This window comes from Rissa tridactyla, chromosome 6 (assembly GCF_028500815.1).
Source record: "Rissa tridactyla isolate bRisTri1 chromosome 6, bRisTri1.patW.cur.20221130, whole genome shotgun sequence".
In the NCBI taxonomy this organism is placed as follows: domain Eukaryota; kingdom Metazoa; phylum Chordata; class Aves; order Charadriiformes; family Laridae; genus Rissa; species Rissa tridactyla.
Window position 1 is genome coordinate 14,601,986 of NC_071471.1, and position 18,501 is coordinate 14,620,486.

An 18,501-nucleotide genomic window follows, 5' to 3' on the forward strand; every position below is an offset into this window, starting at 1 on the left:
TCACGCGTTCTTTCTACGCTTTCAATTGGTTAGGTTACATAGCGCACATGCTCGTAGCTACAATACAAATGATATTGAAATCCTGTTCGCATTGCTCAAAATCTGGCTTTCTCACAGCCTAACTCTCCTTGTTCTCTGAAGCAATCTTCTTCTTTCTCCTTTCTGTTACCTTGTCCTTATATGACGCAACTCTCGGCCTTCTTAGGGGTACACTGCAATCTCTATCTCTTCTGTCAAGGGGTCTACGGACCCGCCGTATCACGCAACACCAAACCAGCTATCGGGCAATTTTTCCTCTGCGATGGTCAAGGAAAGACCTGAAATCCCACTCCAGCTCCGGAGTGTAAGCTAGAGGGGGGGAAAAAATGAAAGAAAGGGGGAAACACCATGTTGAAACTGATCTAGCTGGGTCTGAGCGTAACAGAGCGAGGATCGACACAAGCTCTTCATTGGGCAGACGCCTGGAGGCAGCGCCTGCGGCAGAGCAGCAATAATCTCCTACTTGGCTGTTACTGGGATTCTCGCTGCTGAACAACGTCCTGGTTGTCCCTTCAGCATTTTGGGACAATCGCTTGGAGGTTCTGGTGCTCTGATACCCAGCCTGGCCAGAGTCGTCTTCCTCCATAGACTGTGAGTGAGCTAAAACCCACATTGATATGTCAACCTTATTTTCAAAGACAAAAAAACCCTAAATCACTCTCATTACCAGATCAAGTTTCATTCCAGTAAGGCTCTTCAAATAATTTAAATATTTATTTTAATAAAAATAAATAAATACTTCTCTTTTCACATTACAGAACTCCCTGGAGACAGAAATAAAACAAACCAACCCCAACCACAGGGGTTTCTCTCGCAAATCAAAAGATGGTAAATGCTTTCTTCTGATGGTCATCACAAATCCACTTGTAGGCATCAAGTAGATGGTAGATTATTCCAGAAACAGAAGAAAACTCTCTTTGAGGAAACAGTAGTTCAGCACCTTGTTGTTGGGATGAGAAGTTCAGCTCACACAACTGTTGCCACCACCAGATGAGTCCCATTTGTCCATAACGTGACCACGTGTGCTGTGAGAGAAGTTCCACTCGTGCAATGTCACCACCATCAGATGAGTCCCATTCGTCCAGAACGCGGCCACGTGCGCTGCGAGGTGTGAGCAGCCCTCTCTGCGATGGAAGTTCACAGCATTTGTTGTTAACCATTTCCTTGCCCAGGTGACGCCAACCTTTCCAGCTTGTGCTTAAGGTGTGTTAGCTAATTTCAAGGAGAGTTACTGTCTCCAAAATAGGGGCAGGCAGGGGGGGAAATAACAATCTTAACCACTACTGCTTAACCTAAAGCGAAAAACTTGTGTGCCTGCTGCTATTTCAAATGAGGTAGTAGAAAAGTAACTAAAAGAAGAGGTAGTCACCCAAAGGTGATGACAGTGTTACTCTGGTAGAGCATGCCTCACAGCAGCTCTTGATGGAGTATTTCCCAGACCATCCTCTCGCGGAAATAAGGCATGTGGATCTGAAAAGAAAAGAAAAATCCATTAAATACACGTCATGGCAGAAAGAGACACAAAATACGCAGAAACGCCCAGTTAATTCTTTACTATGAAGTTCCTTTTAAGAACTGTCAACACTTGCCCTTCGGGTACAACCTGGCTTTCACCCGCACAGCTCCTAAGAGGGTGACATGACACCAAAACCAGATCTCCTTGACCACACAACAGCTCACAAGCACTTTCACAGAAGAGCACTGCCTTGGAAAAGAACCAGTGTCTGCATTGGTCAAAGGCTGAGACCCATTTCTCCCAAAGATCCAAAGGCCAGATCCCACAAACCCACTGGCTCCAGTATCTCCCCCAAGAGGAATCTCACTGGGAGCAGACACCTCAGCCGCTGCGTAACTTCCCTGGCTCTTGTCTCTGTGCGAAAGGGGCTGGAGCTGTTTAGAACCTTCACTCACCTGTGTAAAGGTCAGCGGTTTCTCTCTCGAGATGTAATCTGCGTATTTGCAGGTGAAAACGCCGCAGTCGCTTCCATTCGATTGCTGAGGGATTTCCTAAGGAATGCAAAGAAGATGGAGAATTTGCCTCTATCTTCAAGGAAAAGCACCCATTGGAAGCAGCACCCATTACCAGAAATACCCTAACCAGACACTCCTGAACTTGCACCATCCCCAGTAACCGCTCCCCAACACAAGGAACAGACCCCAGGAACTGCACATCATCCCTGCCCTCGGCTTCCTACGCTCGGATGTTACAAGCCAAATTCCTGGCAGGCTGATAAGGGACAGCAGGCTTCCTCCCTGCAAGGTGTCTGGAGGTTTCTACAGTGTCTTTCTGAAGTGACATCCCTTAAATCGAGGCTTTCGGTGCTGCTTTTCACTATTAACTTGGCAAGAAACATCAGCCCAAGCCCTTGCTTTGTCACGTGCCAGGATTTGGGCTGCAAACAAGCAGCCCACGTTCTCTGACAACTGCTAAAGAGACTTGAAATTTGACTTGTGAAATGGGGGCAAAGCCAAATTCACCTTCACGTGGCAGAGCAATTAAAAAAAACCCAACAAAGTATTCGGCCAGCAAGGAGAGGCACTGCTCAAAGATTTCATCCCAGCATGGTTTCCTGGTCCACTTGCAGCCCAATGTGGGACCAGAAGAAGATGCTTATGGCTGTTCTCTGAAGTCCTGGCCTGATGAGAAAGCGTTAAGAGCTTCGTGGCAAGGAGTTCTAGTTCACGTTTCAAGTGCAAGCAGTGCTCACTCACATGTGGCTCCATGCTGTTAACAGTCCACTCCGAAACATTCAGGTTCACGTGTCTTTTTTCACAGCTTTCTTCTTGCAGGTATTTGCTGGTTAAAACAAAAGAAAAAAATCACTCTTCATCGCTGTAATTCAGGCTGAGAAAAAAAGAGCTGCTGAAAGATCACAGGAAGAGGAATGGCAGGAGGGTTTTATTGATCACTAACAAGGTTGGTGCCCGTGTGCCACGGGGCTACCATGTCTTTGTCTGTGCTCTAGGGGGAAGGTAGCAGAACCCAGGCATCCAAGACGCTGGGTGGAGGGGACGACGTGAGACTAGGGAAGGAGTCACTGTCAGACAACTCGCAGCAAGCGAAGCCAAGATTTCTGGTTTGTTATCTACAAGACATGTGGAAACTTGCCGTCGTGTCACAGGGGCAAAACCTAAAACCCTTCTCCTAATTCACAACACAAAAGCACTGACTGAGCAGTTACTTACAGCAAAGTCTCACAAATCTTGTCCCCTCCTTGTCCCAGGGAGTCGTAGTATTTGATGGTCCTCCTTCTCATATCTATGACCTGTTATTCAAAGGTGACTGTTAGACAAAGCACCACCTTGTGCTGCACAAACCTCCATGACTTTTCTTGCTAGCTTTTTCTCCCCACCCAACTCTAAATAACAAGCCCGTTTGACTCACCGCTAGTGCCCAGTGCAAGCTCAAATTAATGGGCACGAAGATGATGTCCTTGTGGAAGACATCCACGCGTCTGGTCAATCTTCTTACTGTCCTGTAGCCCCCAGAAGCTAGTTTTTCATAAAACAAGGAACTAAAAGCGTGGACTGATGGATATCCTGCCTTCTTACTTCTCTCCATCACAAGACCCATGTAGAAATTAATGACCTGTACCACAAAGAGTAAACTGGAGATGTAAAATCAGACGCTAGCTTACCAAACGAAAAATACAGCCACATCTCTCTTCTGGCCACCCTGAAGTACGCAGCTGAGAGAACTCCAGCCTCAGCTGTCAGCTTTTGTTGAGAGAACTTCGCACTTGGTTACAGTTGTTTATCAAACTGCACTTTGGTAAAAACACCTGCCACCCACTCCAAGAACCTGGACTAACTCCTGGAAGCACATAACACAACAAGTAAAGGAACTGCCAGGAACACTGGACCCTCAAGTACCTAAAATAAGAAATGCACAGAGATTTCTAGCCTCTGCAGTGCAGGTCATCAAATAACTTTGAAAAGTACACGGTGAAGGGGTATTTTTAAAGAAATGCTCAATTAGAAGATCCCTGTGCTGCAGCTAGTTTTACCTCATCATTTAGCCAGCAACCGTTCCTTAAGGTGTGGATGTCCTCACGAGTCACCTTTAGGTTGAAGGCACTGCTCATGATCTCCTCTGGCTCACCTTTGCCTAATGCGGCAACGACCTCTCTCTCCATGGCCTGAAATGGACAATTAAATGGGGAAGGACTTGTGAAACAGAGCATCGAGCATGCCAACCTGTGGGCAGCTTTCAGCTCAAACACGGCCTGGAAATGAAGCTCAGGTGACAGAGCAACTGCCTTTGCCGGCTTTCGGCTAGGTTAGCAATCGCCCTTTTTGGTTGGTTGGTTGGTTTCAGCATCCTGACTTGGAACTTCAGGGCCCAGGTTTGCTTCAATTTGTTTTCACCAAGGAAGCTGAGATAAAACGCAGGGATGAGCAAACACACAGCAAACGCCTTTCCCATGCGATGCTGCAGCCCTCGCAACGCTGAGGTTTAAGGCAACCGCAGCAGGCATTCTCCGTGCCAAGGCAGCTACGTCAGGAGCCTGAAAGAATGGGAAGGTGGGGGAACTTCAAGGGAGCTGAAGTACCAGCAAAGGGGGAAACCGAGGCAGCTACACTGCAGTCAGGCAATCGGGAGTCCAGGCTGTGCATGCAACTGGTTGTCATTTGGACGTTTCCATGCAAAGGAAATTCTGCTTAGGGAATGCAAAGCAACCACTGGGTCTGTTAGTATAAAATACTCTGAACTGCAAGAGCATCTTCTTCTCGGTTGAACGTGGGCTAGCAGGATAAGAAAACCCCTGGTTTTCCTTGTACTGAGCATCACTCTGCAGACGTTGTAAACTCTGGACTTGCTAGCCCTTTCCAAGGCAATCCTCAAGAGGCAAAAAAGGGGGCGCTCGATCAGACTGCAACTCCCAAGAATAAAAGCGGCCAACACTCAGACAAGCAGGGGAGGCTGTTGTTAAACGTGGACTCATTTTTGTCCGAGTAACAGAAGCCCCACCAACCCTTAGGTTAGCACAACTGAAGGAGTGCGTGGAGCATAAGATGCTTAAATCCTTTCAATCCTTCAAACCAGCTTTAGTGCTGACCTTTGCACTGGGAAGTCACAGCTGCAGACACTCCCTAACAGCTTAAATGCAAGTTCTTCAGATTTCAAAAAGCCTGAAGAACCACCTGTAACAAATGCAGTTCCTTGCAGCTGTTTCACAGCCTTCTCTTTTGTCAAACAGCCTGTCAGCTACGGTACCTCTGTGAGCGGAGTAAAGTCTTTTCCTATTCTTCTCAGCCTTATGACTTTCTTTCCTTTCACGGCAAGGGCGGGTGACTTTTTGGCCTGGGCGGGTGCCAGAGGTACTTGGCATAACACACCTTCTGCGATCTGAGCTCCACGCTGTTCCTGTGAGACAAAAGGACGTCAAGCTACCAATCCAGCACAGATTTTTTTGCTAGGGGATAGCACAGAAAATCTTGCTCATGTCTAAAACTGGAAGGGTTTTTGTACACGCATCTAACCAGCCGACTCCAAAGTTACTTTTTGTCGAGGACTGCATCCCAACTGCGCACCCATGTAGTGCTGCACTCAAAACTAAACGGAGGCAAGAGAGGCAGGAAGTTAGTTTGGCTTGGAGTAGCGTTAAGAACCCCAGAAAAGCCTCCGCAGGTAGGTATCAGGTTGAGATGGAGATTAATAGCTCTGATTTCCAGGACTAAAATTTAATTTTGATCTCAATCCTGACCAGAGACGAAAGTCAAAGAGATGTACTTCCTATCTCACAAAACAAGACACCACTAAAGATACCACAGTCCAGCTCTGCAGGTCAACCAAGCCTGTGCAGTAAAGACTCTGAGGCTGTACCCAACACATCAAAGGGGAAGAAGAAAAATAGTATAGGGTAGTGCGCTCATCATAGTCCAGAAACAAAATGAACGGCAGCGGGAAACCCTTTGTGATCGTGCTACTCAACAAATCATGCTCCCGCTTCCCTTGGGAAAAACGGCCTGGACGAATACAGATATTGTTGAGGAAGTAATGAAAGGGAGGAGCGCAAAAATTTCTGATCACAACCAGATACATTTTCCTAAAAAATGAAATCATGAATAACACAAGCTTACCCCTGCAACTGCAACAGCTTGTTTCACCGCTCCGTCCTCTTCCAGACATTCTTCTGCTGGTGGGGAGCCCCTGCGAGGAGAGGGAGAGAGAAAGAGAGAGAGCAGTGAGCTGTGGACCTGTACTGTCCCACGGAATTCTCAAGAATTCACCTTCTGGACAAGAAATGCTTTTTCAAGGCTGATGTTGACTACAGCCTCGGTTGCACACGTGTGACAACATCGTCTCCGCTTCCAGCACGGTTCTTTCGGAGCAGCCAGACTGGCATAGAAGGAAGCGCTGGGAGCTTTGTACATTTCTTCCCATCTCCCTGTGCAAGACTCCTTTGGTTTCTCTTGATCAGTTTCATTATTTGGAAAACAGGGAAGCAACCAGCACTTCCTCTGTCAAGTGCTCTGGGATCTACTGGGGATAAATGCTGCGTGCTAGGGCTTATACTGCAAGGTATAACAGGAACACCCGCAACTCTACCTGCAGCCACATACGGTTAGCTTACGGAAACTAAGACCAGCACAGGGAACTAAAAATGGGACACCTACAGGATATTTACTTGCCTCCTATAGGCTAGTCAAGAGAGTGACTGTCCCCATTTGGAGAGGATTACCAGTAAAACCACGCAGACTCTTAAGAGCAAACAAATACACAGACAGTAAAGATGTCTGTATATACGTGCCTTTCTCAAAACCGATAATTTGACTTGTCACCAAAGACCCCCTTGTTCAGGAGGGAGACCTACAACAGACTCTCACAGTATTCTCCACTTTCAGTCCAGCAGGGGAAGAGCAGGTATTCACAAGCTTCATCAAATGACTTCACTGAGTAGTTAAATCCACAAAAAAAGGCAAGAAAATGTTCCTTTCACTTCAACCCGTCATACTCTATCCGTTCCTTTATTTCCTTCTCTCCCCTCACGCTCAGGTGAACCACTGACAATTTAAGCACACAACAGTGCCGCACGGCTAAAGAGAGCGCTAGTGTTTAAAGCGGGGAGAAGAACAGGGACGGAAAGAGACACGCGCACAGAGCCAAAAGAAACAAGAACCGTGATGAAAAGAGACTCTACCTGGTCACAACATCTCCCTGCGACAGCTCTGGGCAGCAAACACCTACCAATTTGATACCTGCACAGAAAAGCAGTAGTATTAAAAAATTAAGTCAACTTTCGATTGCCATCAGATGTACGTAGCTCTCCATTTCTGAGGAATAAATAAAAAAAGTACATTTAAATGACGACTGTACGGTTAGGAAGTTTGAACTCTGGCAAGCAGTGTGAACTTTGAATATCATGTGGGAGTGTATAGGAAATGCCCTATTTTCATTTGAAGTCTACCTACAAACTGGAAGGGATTTGAATCATGGGGATACTCACCAGTCCTTAGCGTTGCATATGGATAAACATCTCCTCCTCCTTTTGTTTCTTCCGGGTCAGTCATCACAGGTTCCTTGGAATAGGCTTCAACCCTTTGGTGCAGCAAAAACAACAGAGGAGAATCACTATTTTTATACCTAGGGCATTTCTTGTCAGTACATACCAATTCACATTTAAAGATTTACAACCTTTAGATGAAGACCTGCTGTCTTCAACTAGCTCATGGGAAAGTACAGAGAAGTCAAAGCGAAAATCAGAACAACTGCCTTGAAGATACACTGCTGTTTGTCACCTCAGCCTCTTCTCAAGTTCTACACTTCCTCTTACCACAGACCTTTAATCTTTATCTAATCTCCTGTGGCTATGAAGTATCTGGATTTAAAGAAAAAGCTTAAAATCAGTCGGGGGAGAAAAAACCAAAAAAGCAGCTGGAGACCTCCCTTAGTACAGCAGCCTGAGGGAGTTCCAGGCTACCTTGGAGGAATATTGCTCTGTGGACACAAATACAAATGTTAGGCAATACGGAGGAAGTTCAACAACGAAAGAGAAAGGCAATAAACCTTTCGGAGAAGAACTCCAAGAAAACGGAAGGATTTTTACCTCAGACGCGGAATTATCTTGTCACAAAGGGACAGTGAGCGTAAGGCATCGATAACTACAAAAAGAAATTGAAGGGTTTTATGAGTTTACGGTCAAGAGCTTCACAAAAGAAAACTTGTCATTTTCTCTCCTACATCATAATATTATTTGTGTTATGTCACTTGAGGAGAGTTTCAGAGTTTCATACTGGCAACTACAGAAAGTTGTGCACACAAGGGATTGCCAGCCAAAACCCGAAATAAAAAAGGGTTATCAGGACCTACTACCCAAAATCAGCTTTTCAAACTACTGACTTCTGGCAAGCCAACAGTGGACATATCAGAACTGAAGGACTGCATCCAAGGCAGCTCGTCTACTGAGATGACAAGATCAACGCCTGGCTCCACTCCAGAGGCAATGCAAGGATGCAGGCAGGAATCAGAGCTCACACTCAAGTATTCCCAGACGCTGCCTAGTATTGTGCCTGCAATAAGCCCTACAGAACTCTAGGGGTCCAGCTGTACGGTGCACAAGGGCGGGTGAAAAAGAAACGAGTTCATAACTCCATGTCAGCCTTACCAATTTGTAGCGTTCCTCCTTCTTCCGTACACCATCTCGCCCTTTTAGCTGGAGGCTCAGAAAAGATGGACTGCAAACAAAAAAAAGGAAAACAACGAGAGTAAAACATGAATTCCATGTGAATGCCAGCAAACAGAAACTTTCTGAAATTTAGTCAACTCTGTTCTGACTTGGGGACCATGATTTGCCCGCTCAGACTGCAGAAGAATGGCAATCTACAGGAATCCTCCCCTGGAATGGTGGATTATGAACCAATCAGAAGGAGGTTTATCCAGAGGAAGTACGCAGTTTTTCTTGCAAAGTTGTGTATTTTGATTCCTTAACTACAAGCTTGAGAAAGAGAGTAACAACAGTTTACAAACACAGGACAACCATAAACTGGGATGACGGGAAAGTATCTGGAAGGCAACAAACGCTTTGCTCCTTCCTCGGCCGCAAGTGCCAGAGCAGAGGACGCAGAGCTGAGGAAGGCAAACCCAGCACACAAGAGCTGCCTGCTAGAAATGGAAAAGAACCACCTACTGCTGCACAGGCTCAGAGCAGGCCCAACTTCAGGACGCTTCAGGGAGAGCCGCTTGCTCTTTCATCTTCCACAGATTCACCCTATTTTCCCAACCCTTGCTAACCTCTTCCCCAGACTCTGTGCTTGGAGCATCATGGCTGGCTGACGCTCTCCGGCGTTTAGTTGCCTTGGCTCGCAACTTCACCAGAGTGGCAACTTCTTCAGCCTTCTCTCTCTGCTCAGAGTTCTCATAACCTAAAAAAACGAAGACAGGTCATATAAGAACATGATAGGAAAGGGGATTAGGATTTCTATTGGCACCAAAGCCCCTCCTCTTAGTCCCAGCTAAAGCAGTGTAACCCATTCCATGTTACGCGCCCTTCTGCCAACAGCACTTGGTGGCAATTTTTGTATTAGTTGCCTCACTGAGCAGCCCCTCAGAGCCACAGCTCAAAGACTAACCCACCCGTGAGTCTGCCAGCCAGATCTGCAAAAAAACCCTGCTTTGGGGAACATTCCCTGTTTCCGGAGAAGCAGCACAGGGTGCAATTCATCCTCCTCCCCCCTCCACACACGCATGTAGTTTGTCACGTGTACGTGTTTATTACGTATACATCCACACGCATGCAGTTTATTACCTACAGTAGTAGATAAGCTAATGCTTATCTCCTTTGCCCACCAGCTTCACCACTCATGCCCATCATTGTTCATCTTTCTATCACGGAAAAACCTCAAGGGGCAGCAATAACAACCACCCTGTGCTTTAGATTGCCTTCAAGAGACTCACACAAGGGAGCTTTGCTATTTTACTGCATATCTCGGAGAGCATTGTTAGAAAACTTATTTTCAGCAGGACAGCTTCTCAAGCCGTCTAACACACTTTCGCTTGACTTTCATCCTAATTGCTTCGCCTGTCACTCCCAGTGAACTCTTAGCAAAACTGGGTCTCCTGGTCAGGCCGTGACACGACAGCCTGCAGCGCCCACAAAGGCGCATTCTTCACTTTGGGATTGTGCTCTGCACAGCAGCTGTGAACTACTGCTTGTGCAACGAGTGGCTCCTTCCAGAAGGCCTTCGCTTTTCCCATTCACCGGGGAACATGAGACGCTCAGCAGAGCCTCCTGGAGCAAGTTGCTCCCGGAGGGAGCAACCACACTCCCCAAAACGTGGCACGTGTTCCCAGATGTTCCCTCTCCTTGCAGAGACACATGCGACAGGCACGCAGATGGCTCAGCCATCTGTCACTGGGAGCTCTGGGGCACCTGCAATGCTTAACGTCTGGGAAGGCATCCCCCTGTCTTCCACCCCACATACCTGCCACATCCCCATGCCATGCCTCTCCTCCACCCAAGATATCCCTACATGTATACAGACTGTTCCCTGCTCCTTCAACACTCCTACTCCAAGTCTCCTCCCCTTTTCTTTCTTTTCAAACCCCTACACTGTGCAGAGGGAAAGCGAGTCGGGGGGAACGCCTGGAACCCACACTCATCTCAGCATCACGAGTGAACAACTCTGGCCGCGGGCACAGGGCGACCCGACAGCGGCGGGACCAATGGCCAGCCACACAAGGCAAGAGCCGGGCCGGGAGGAGGGGTGCCAGGGTGGGAGAGGGCGGCGCATGGCACCTGGGAGCCCACGCCGAGCCCTGCCGCCCCGCAGGGGGGGCTCTGGGCGGGCAGAGGGGACAAGCCCAACCCAGGAGCGTGGCGGGGACCCCAGGGCAAGACACCACACTGCGCCCCAGCCCGCAGAGCAGCTAACGGCTCAAGCCCCTCGGGCCGAGGCTCCTGCCACCCCCAAACAGGCCCCGGGGGGGTCCCACAATGCCCCAGAGCCGGGGCAGGCCACAGGGTACGGGGTCTGGCAATGGGATGGGGTGATGGGAGGGGGAGAGGACCACGGGTGGCCCGCAGGCGGCGGGGCGGCTCACTGACCTCGGGGGTGGCCTCTTGGAGGGCAACGACGCCTTCGGGCGGCACGGGGCGGTGGGCGACGGTGGCGAGGACGACGCCGAGGGCCCCCAGCAGCCGGTGGTACATAGGCCCCGCGCCGGCCTGCTGCGGAAGTAACAACAAAAAGAAATTGAAGGGTTTTATGAGTTTACAGTCAAGAGCTTCACAAAAGAAAACTTGTCATTTTCTCTCCTACATCATAATATTATTTGTGTTATGTCACTTGAGGAGAGTTTCAGAGTTTCATACTGGCAACTACAGAAAGTTGTGCACACAAGGGATTGTCAGCCAAAACCCGAAATAAAAAAGGGTTATCAGGACCTACTACCCAAAATCAGCTTTTCAAACTACTGACTTCTGGCAAGCCAACAGTGGACATATCAGAACTGAAGGACTGCATCCAAGGCAGCTCGTCTACTGAGATGACAAGATCAACGCCTGGCTCCACTCCAGAGGCAATGCAAGGATGCAGGCAGGAATCAGAGCTCACACTCAAGTATTCCCAGACGCTGCCTAGTATTGTGCCTGCAATAAGCCCCACAGAACTCTAGGGGTCCAGCTGTACGGTGCACAAGGGCGGGTGAAAAAGAAACGAGTTCATAACTCCATGTCAGCCTTACCAATCCGTAGCGTTCCTCCTTCTTCCATACACCATCTCGCCCTTTTAGCTGGAGGCTCAGAAAAGATGGACTGCAAACAAGAAAAAGGAAAACAACGAGAGTAAAACGTGAATTCCATGTGAATGTCAGCAAACAGAAACGTCCTGAAATTTAGTCAACTCTGGTATGACTTGGGGACCATGATTTGCCCGCTCAGACTGCGGAAGAATGCCAATCTTTGCAGGATCTCTGATGACTACACTTTAGGCTTTTAATACAGGCTCTCATACCTGCAGTGATTAAAACAATATAAGCTTGTCACGCAGTTATCACTAGTCCAAAGTGTGGTAGTTTAGCCCTTCAAAAACATATTTTGAACAAATAAGAGAGAATGACTCTCTCACGAACTAATAGTCAGAGCATGACAGATTCTTATTCCTCTTATCCTATAGGGCAATAAGAAAAATAGCACTACTACTTGAACCAAACTGGGAAGTCAAGCAGCTCATGACTCATTTTGACAGAGTCCAAGTCCTACAGGCATCCTCCCCCGGAATGGTGGATTATGAACCTATGAGAAGGAGGTTTATCCAGAGGAAGTACGCAGTTTTTCTTGCAAAGTAGTGTATTTTGATTCCTTAACTACAAGCTTGAGAGAGAGAGTAACAACAGTTTACAAACACAGGACAACCATAAACTGGGATGATGGGAAAGTATCTGGAAGGCCCAACTTCAGGACGCTTCAGGGAGAGACGCTTGCTCTTTCATCTTCCACTGATTCGCCCTATTTTCCCAACCCTTGCTAACCTCTTCCCCAGACTCTGTGCTCGCAGCATCGTCCCTGACTGACGCTCTCCGGCGTTTAGTTGCCTTGCGTTGCAACTTCACCACAGAGGAAACTTCTCCAGGTTTCTCTCCAGGCTCAGAGTCGTTGAAATCTAAAAACGCAAAGACAGGCCATATAAGAACATGATAGGAAAGGAGATTAGGATTTCTATTGGCACCAAAGCCACAGCTAAAGTAGTGTAACCCATTTCAAGTTTCACGCCCTTCTGCCAACAGCACTTGGTGGCAATTTTTGTATTAGTTGCCTCACTGAGCAGCCCCTCAGAGCCACAGCTCAAAGACTAACCCACCCGTGAGTCTGCCAGCCAGATCTGCAAAAAAACCCTGCTTTGGGGAACATTCCCTGTTTCCGGAGAAGCAGCACAGGGTGCAATTTATCCTCCTCCCCCCTCCACACATGCATGCAGTTTATTACGTGTACGTGTTTACCACAAAAGTAATAAACTAAAATAGAAAAAGTAGAAAAGTCAAAAGAAGTACAAAAGCCAGAGTTTTCTAAGGCAGATGAAACCTAAGAAAAATCAGGCCTATTAAAGACTTCTGTAATGTCCAATACCTGTCCTCCTCTTTTTGGCTGGAGGCTCATCGGGATCCTCCACAGGTGTAGAAATCCTGAGGAAAGAAAACACAGAAGAGTGGTTTGAAACTTCCTGAAGCTTCTACCAGGCTGACTTCCCTTCACAGGACCCAAACTTCCAAAGTTACTTTTCATAGCCCAAAGGTTTCCCCCTCCGAGCACCCCTGCGATCATCTCAGGCACACACACCCAACCTGAGCACACCGCTGAGCATCCCCCATCAACCCCCCACAACCTCTCCCAGGCAACGGACCGCTCACACACAGCTCATTATCCCACTACACCCTATTAGGCCTCTTTTCCTCATTCTCTTAATGCTTCCTAATGTTTTACATCTGTTCCTATCACCAAAATCTTGCAGAAGTTACGATGCCAAGTTTTCCTCTTTCCTCAAGGAAAGCCACATACCAGCCACTACTAAGCCTTCCAAGTTCCTCAGTCACTACACGGAGTTGCAAAGAAAAGACTAAGTAGGACAGGAAACAAAAGGTGGGAAAGCAACTCATGCAGACAGCCACTGCAATAACTTACTGCTAAAGCAGTGCTCGGGAACTCGTTCTTCAAAGGATTCTTAGCTGCACCCTTTCTTATTAAGCGTATGTCCAAATATTCTATCACTTGATAACAACGATAAAATCCAGTACACATTTTTACTTTGGGAATGGAGCACAAAGGTTGCTCCTAGTTGGTTTTTTCCTCTATTTGCCCCACAAAATGCCATGACAGACGCCAAGGATTCTTTGAAGAATTCTTCCGTCTTTCTTACACAAAATCATTCCTTTTAAACTGTTAGGCCCCCAAAACCTGCTGCTATCACCACTCATGGACTATCTCATCTTCTCTCTGTATCAGGAGCACAAAAAGGAACCGATATCCTTAGCGGCACCTTTCATACAATACCAAGAATATTTGCTTTTACTATGCTGTTAAAGTCAGGCAGAAAATATCGGGGAGGGAGGTCTGAAAGGCAAATACACTATAATAAAAATGCAACCTTACTCAGCATATTTGACGTGGCAGAAGGTAAAACTAAGGAACCCAAAATATTGGTATCCTCCTGCTCGACTTCAGCAAGAGCTAGCTCATTCTGGGCTGCTTTTCAGTGAAAGCTTTCCAGCCTCATTCTTCTGCAGGGATCGGCACAATCCAACCTCCTCAAGGCTACTTCCTCAGAGAAGCACGGTTTAAACGCCTGACTGCGGTTCATAACCACAGTTTGTGAACACAAGTGCCTCTTTCTCCACCTTTACCAGAGCACCCAACACCTGTGACAGCCTTGTCTTCTCCTTTTTCACTTTAACAGACACTTGGAGGGCTAGAATTACTTGGATCACAAGAAAAGATGAATTCTCTCTTGCCAGTTCAGAAATAAACGTGGAAACCTTTGCTGTTCTGAAGCGGGCATGGCCAGGGAACGTGCATGGACAAAAGGGAAGGAAAAAATCAATCTAAGCCTAGCTACCTCTCTCTCCCATGGGAATACACAACCCCGGGAGGAGGTTAAACTGTGTCATTGCAACTGGGGTTTTGCCAAGGACCCGCCAGAAACAGGGAAGCGCACAGAGTGTTGAGTAGTATTTGAAACATGCCGAAAAAACGGGCCAGAACATAAAAGCAACTTGAGACCGCTCTCCAGGGAGAGACGCATTCATGTCCTTCTCCACGCTCTACAGGAGACAGCACCTATTTACGCCCAGCATTTGACTTGCCTCCTTAGCAAGGACAGGAAAGAAAGAAGGTATTAGGAAAACTCAGCAACTCTGTAGACTCCCACAGAAGCTCAGGCCCTCCTCTTTTCAAAACCTCCTCCCCCACCAGTGTTGAGGGCACTTCATTAAGATTTATAATTTGAATTTGTAAAAAATTCAAGTTTTCACAGGGTAACCCCCCATCCCAAAAAATCGCAGACTGCGCTTCAGCAGTGCAGTACGAGAGTAGCTAACGCTTATCTCCTTTGCCCACCACCTTCACCACTCACGCCCGTAATTGTTCATCCTTCTCTCACGGAAAAGCCTCAAGGGGCCGAGCCCAGCCCAGGAGCGTGGCGGGGACCCCGGGGCAGGACACCACACTGCGCCCCAGCCCGCAGAGCGGCTAACGGCTCAAGCCCCTCAGGCCGACGCCATGGGGCCGAGACTCCTGTTACCCCCAAGCAGGCCCCGGGGGGTCCCACAAGGCCCCGCTTACCCAGCCCTGGCCTCACGGCCCAAGCGACGCTTTGTGCCTCTCCGCTGGGGAGCTGCAGGCGCTGCGTGCGGTTCCGCCATGGCTCCGCTGCAACTAGGGACGCGGACGCTGCGTTCGACCATTGTGACGAACCGTGATGTAGCGGCGGCCAAGGGCCCGCTGCAGGGAGCCCGGCTAAAGCGGCCGCTGTGGGGCTGGCGAGTGCTGAGCTGGCTCCTGGTGGCCTTGGCTGGCGCTCGGGGGCCATCCTCTGCCCTGCCCCGCTGTTAAGGGGTGGGGGGTTTAATAGGGTTCTTCCTAGTGGTTTATCAGGTGTTGCCTCTGGGGTGGAAATGTGCCCGTGCTGCTGCAGCCACGTCCTGGAGAGCCTTTTCCACATGAGGAATGAAAATGAATGGTTAAGTCCAAGAGGAGCAAAGGGGGCAGATGAAAGGGCTCAGGGCAGGAATGGCCCTTTGGGACAGCCCTTGTCACAGGAGGTCCCCCTAGCTTTTGACGCCTGCAGGGAGTCTTAAGTGGTGGTGGGCTGTGGTTTAATGACAACGACCTTCCTCATTACTTTAGGAACTTAATTGCCGCTCCACTTTATGCTTCAGGGCTCTGGCCCAGGAAGATGCCTGAGCGCTGGAGGCAGAAGTGGCCATGGCAGAGGCGTTGCAGGCAGGCTGCAGGCAGGGTGGGCGGTGGAAGCAGCCCGGCAGAGGGCAGGGCAGCCCCCCGCAGGGCCTGCGACTTGGAGATGCCTCTTCAGTCGGCTTCTGCCTCCCTCTCCTCTCCCCATCCCGCAGGTGTTAGCTGAATCCTGCAGCCGAGAGCTGGAGGGGGCGCAGGGCATTTGAGTTCCTGGGTGAGGAAAGATGCGAGGTTTTTCTCGGTTTCTCTCTGTGAAGCCAAAACTCACCTGCAACACTCCCGTTTCTGTCCACGGTGGAGAAAAGTGTGAAAGCAGCTTCATAGAACTGGATGCTGAAGCAGCATATTTCAACTTAGTGGCATAACAGTGGCCAGATTAGTGGCCATCACCACCTCTTTGTGGACCCAGAAGGACTAGGAGTGCCGGGCAGGGGTCCCTCAGCTTCCCGCCACCATTGCCATGGCAGGGGCTTGCATGGAGGTGGCACATCAGCTCAGCGAAGCCCCGCTGCAGCGTCTGCTCCACATCTGGTCTGGGCTGGGAGGATGGCTTTGGGGGAGGCGTGCGGAGACCCTGCTCTGTCCTCCCGGTGTCACCAGAGAGGTGCCCAGCACTCCTGGAGATGGGCTCTGCTCCCTCCCCTGCCGCATGGTGCATATATATCCATATATACACACACCGGCACAAGTGTCATTACATGTGCAGGCTTCACACTTCCAAACAAATCCTCATTTTCCACCGACCGAAACTGCAATTCTGTGTCACACGCTCAGACACTGTTCTCAAATAATACCCCCTCTACTCTGTTATTTACTTGCAATCTTCTTTGGTAATGACAGACCCTCATTAGCATTGGAGACTTTTTTTTAATCGGTATAAAACTTAACTTCAGTGCCATTGCCTAAACGCTTGGTTTGACCACACCAGAAGGTTTTTTTTCTTTCTTTCAAGAGATTAAAGAACATTTCAAGTTCAGCAGCAGCAGAATTCTATTTTTTCCTAAAACCAAACAGTTCTAAATTTTGTGTCAATTCTGATCAAGAACGCTCAGCCATGACACCGCAGTACCGGATTTTTTTCAAAAATCACCTGGTTTGTCTTTGTAGCATCTCTTAAACCTGAATATTCAGCCTAATGGGCATTCCAGATTAAGCGTTCTGAAATTCATTTGCTAAACCAACATGGGATCGTGCTTAAACCACTTCCAAACAACTTCAAGTTGAACTATTTACAATTGCCTCCCATCCAACACTGTGGGGACGGGGTGGGACACAACTCGCAGGATGAAGCAGATTTTCAGTGACTTCCAGGAGCAAGAGAATCAAGGCCATATTCTTCTCCGTCAAAATATTGGAGGAGGTGTCCTAAACTATGGCCACCTCACATATTAACCCTGCAAAGGGCAGTGCAAATCCTGAGAACTAATTTAGGTTACAAACAACAAATTTAACCTCAACGTGTTATTCCCTTCCAAAGGAAACAATCCACAGACATGAGTTCTGAGTTAATGTATTAATAGCGCTGTAAGCAGCCTTCAACTCTTTGTAAAAGAGTTAGACAATGCCAGATTAAAGAAGGGCCAAACCCCAAACTAAGGCTGTTCTTCCTTTGGGGAAAAAGACTTCTGTTCATAAAACTTCACCCTCTTGGCGGGATCAGGCAAGACAGAAGGAACCTTGTCGAAATACGGGTGGTCTGATACCGAGAAGGACACCAGAAATGCACAACCGGAGGGAAGCAGCAGGGAGGATCTTGCCCACAGACATACCCCGTACCCCTTTCTAGTGTTTAGAAGTTAATAAGCTTTGAAGAAATCAGTAGAGAAATTCCATGAGCATAAGCAAATGACTGAAGTCTTCATCCCTTTGCTATATTTTTAGAACAATCTTTGCTCTGTCACGTTAAGATGGATGTGGAAGCGGGACACCTGTGATCTGAGAAGAAAGAGACGTGTATCTAAACCAGAAAATTAAACAGCTGGCTTAGATCCATTCCGCTCTTTTGGACTTTACAACGTTGTCCAGTTTTTAAACACCGACGTTTTTGTTTCCAGATCATCATTCTTTGAAACCTCCCTCTTCAATCTCCCCCATTTTACAGGATTATGCCACTTCTTTAGTACTTCCAGCCTCCAAGGAACTCCTGGCACCTCACCTGCTCCAGATATTCCTGAGACTGGTAATAACCCCTACAATGGCAAAGCTCTCACCCCCCACCAAGTCCCAGGAAATCCTCCCTGGCTAAAATGTCAAACACCAGGAGCCTGCATCCCTCCAAAAGCAGTTTACGCCCCAGCATCCTGACACATATTGAGGCTTCGTACAAGCCACTCCCACAGCTCACCCAAATTCCACAGTCTCTACTAGCTCATTCTGTTGTTCTTCAGGCATTTTCTCTTCCTAATCCTTGCTCTCTTGCCAAACCAGGCTCCTGGAATGAATGCGGAAGAAAAAAGAAGAAAAGCCAAACTTCTTTATCCTCCCTCTATTCAAACTCTGCTGGTAAGCAGATCAGGACTGGTGTTAGTATTAAATAACCATTTTGTTCTGACCT

The 18,501-nt window shown here is 48.1% G+C and overlaps 1 protein-coding gene across 1 annotated transcript; it reads right to left on the reverse strand.

Annotated features, from left to right (window-relative positions):
* Nucleotides 1–1,446: 1,446 nt before the first annotated feature.
* Nucleotides 1,447–13,103, reverse strand: LOC128911223 (sentrin-specific protease 2-like; the record flags this gene model as incomplete). Its single annotated transcript, XM_054205688.1, has 7 exons — nucleotides 1,447–1,509; nucleotides 1,951–2,046; nucleotides 2,752–2,836; nucleotides 3,226–3,305; nucleotides 3,425–3,628; nucleotides 4,047–4,178; nucleotides 13,089–13,103. Coding segments are annotated over 7 exons (675 nt in total), but the record flags the coding sequence as incomplete, so codon positions are not given.
* Between the last annotated feature and the right edge of the window lie 5,398 nt (nucleotides 13,104–18,501).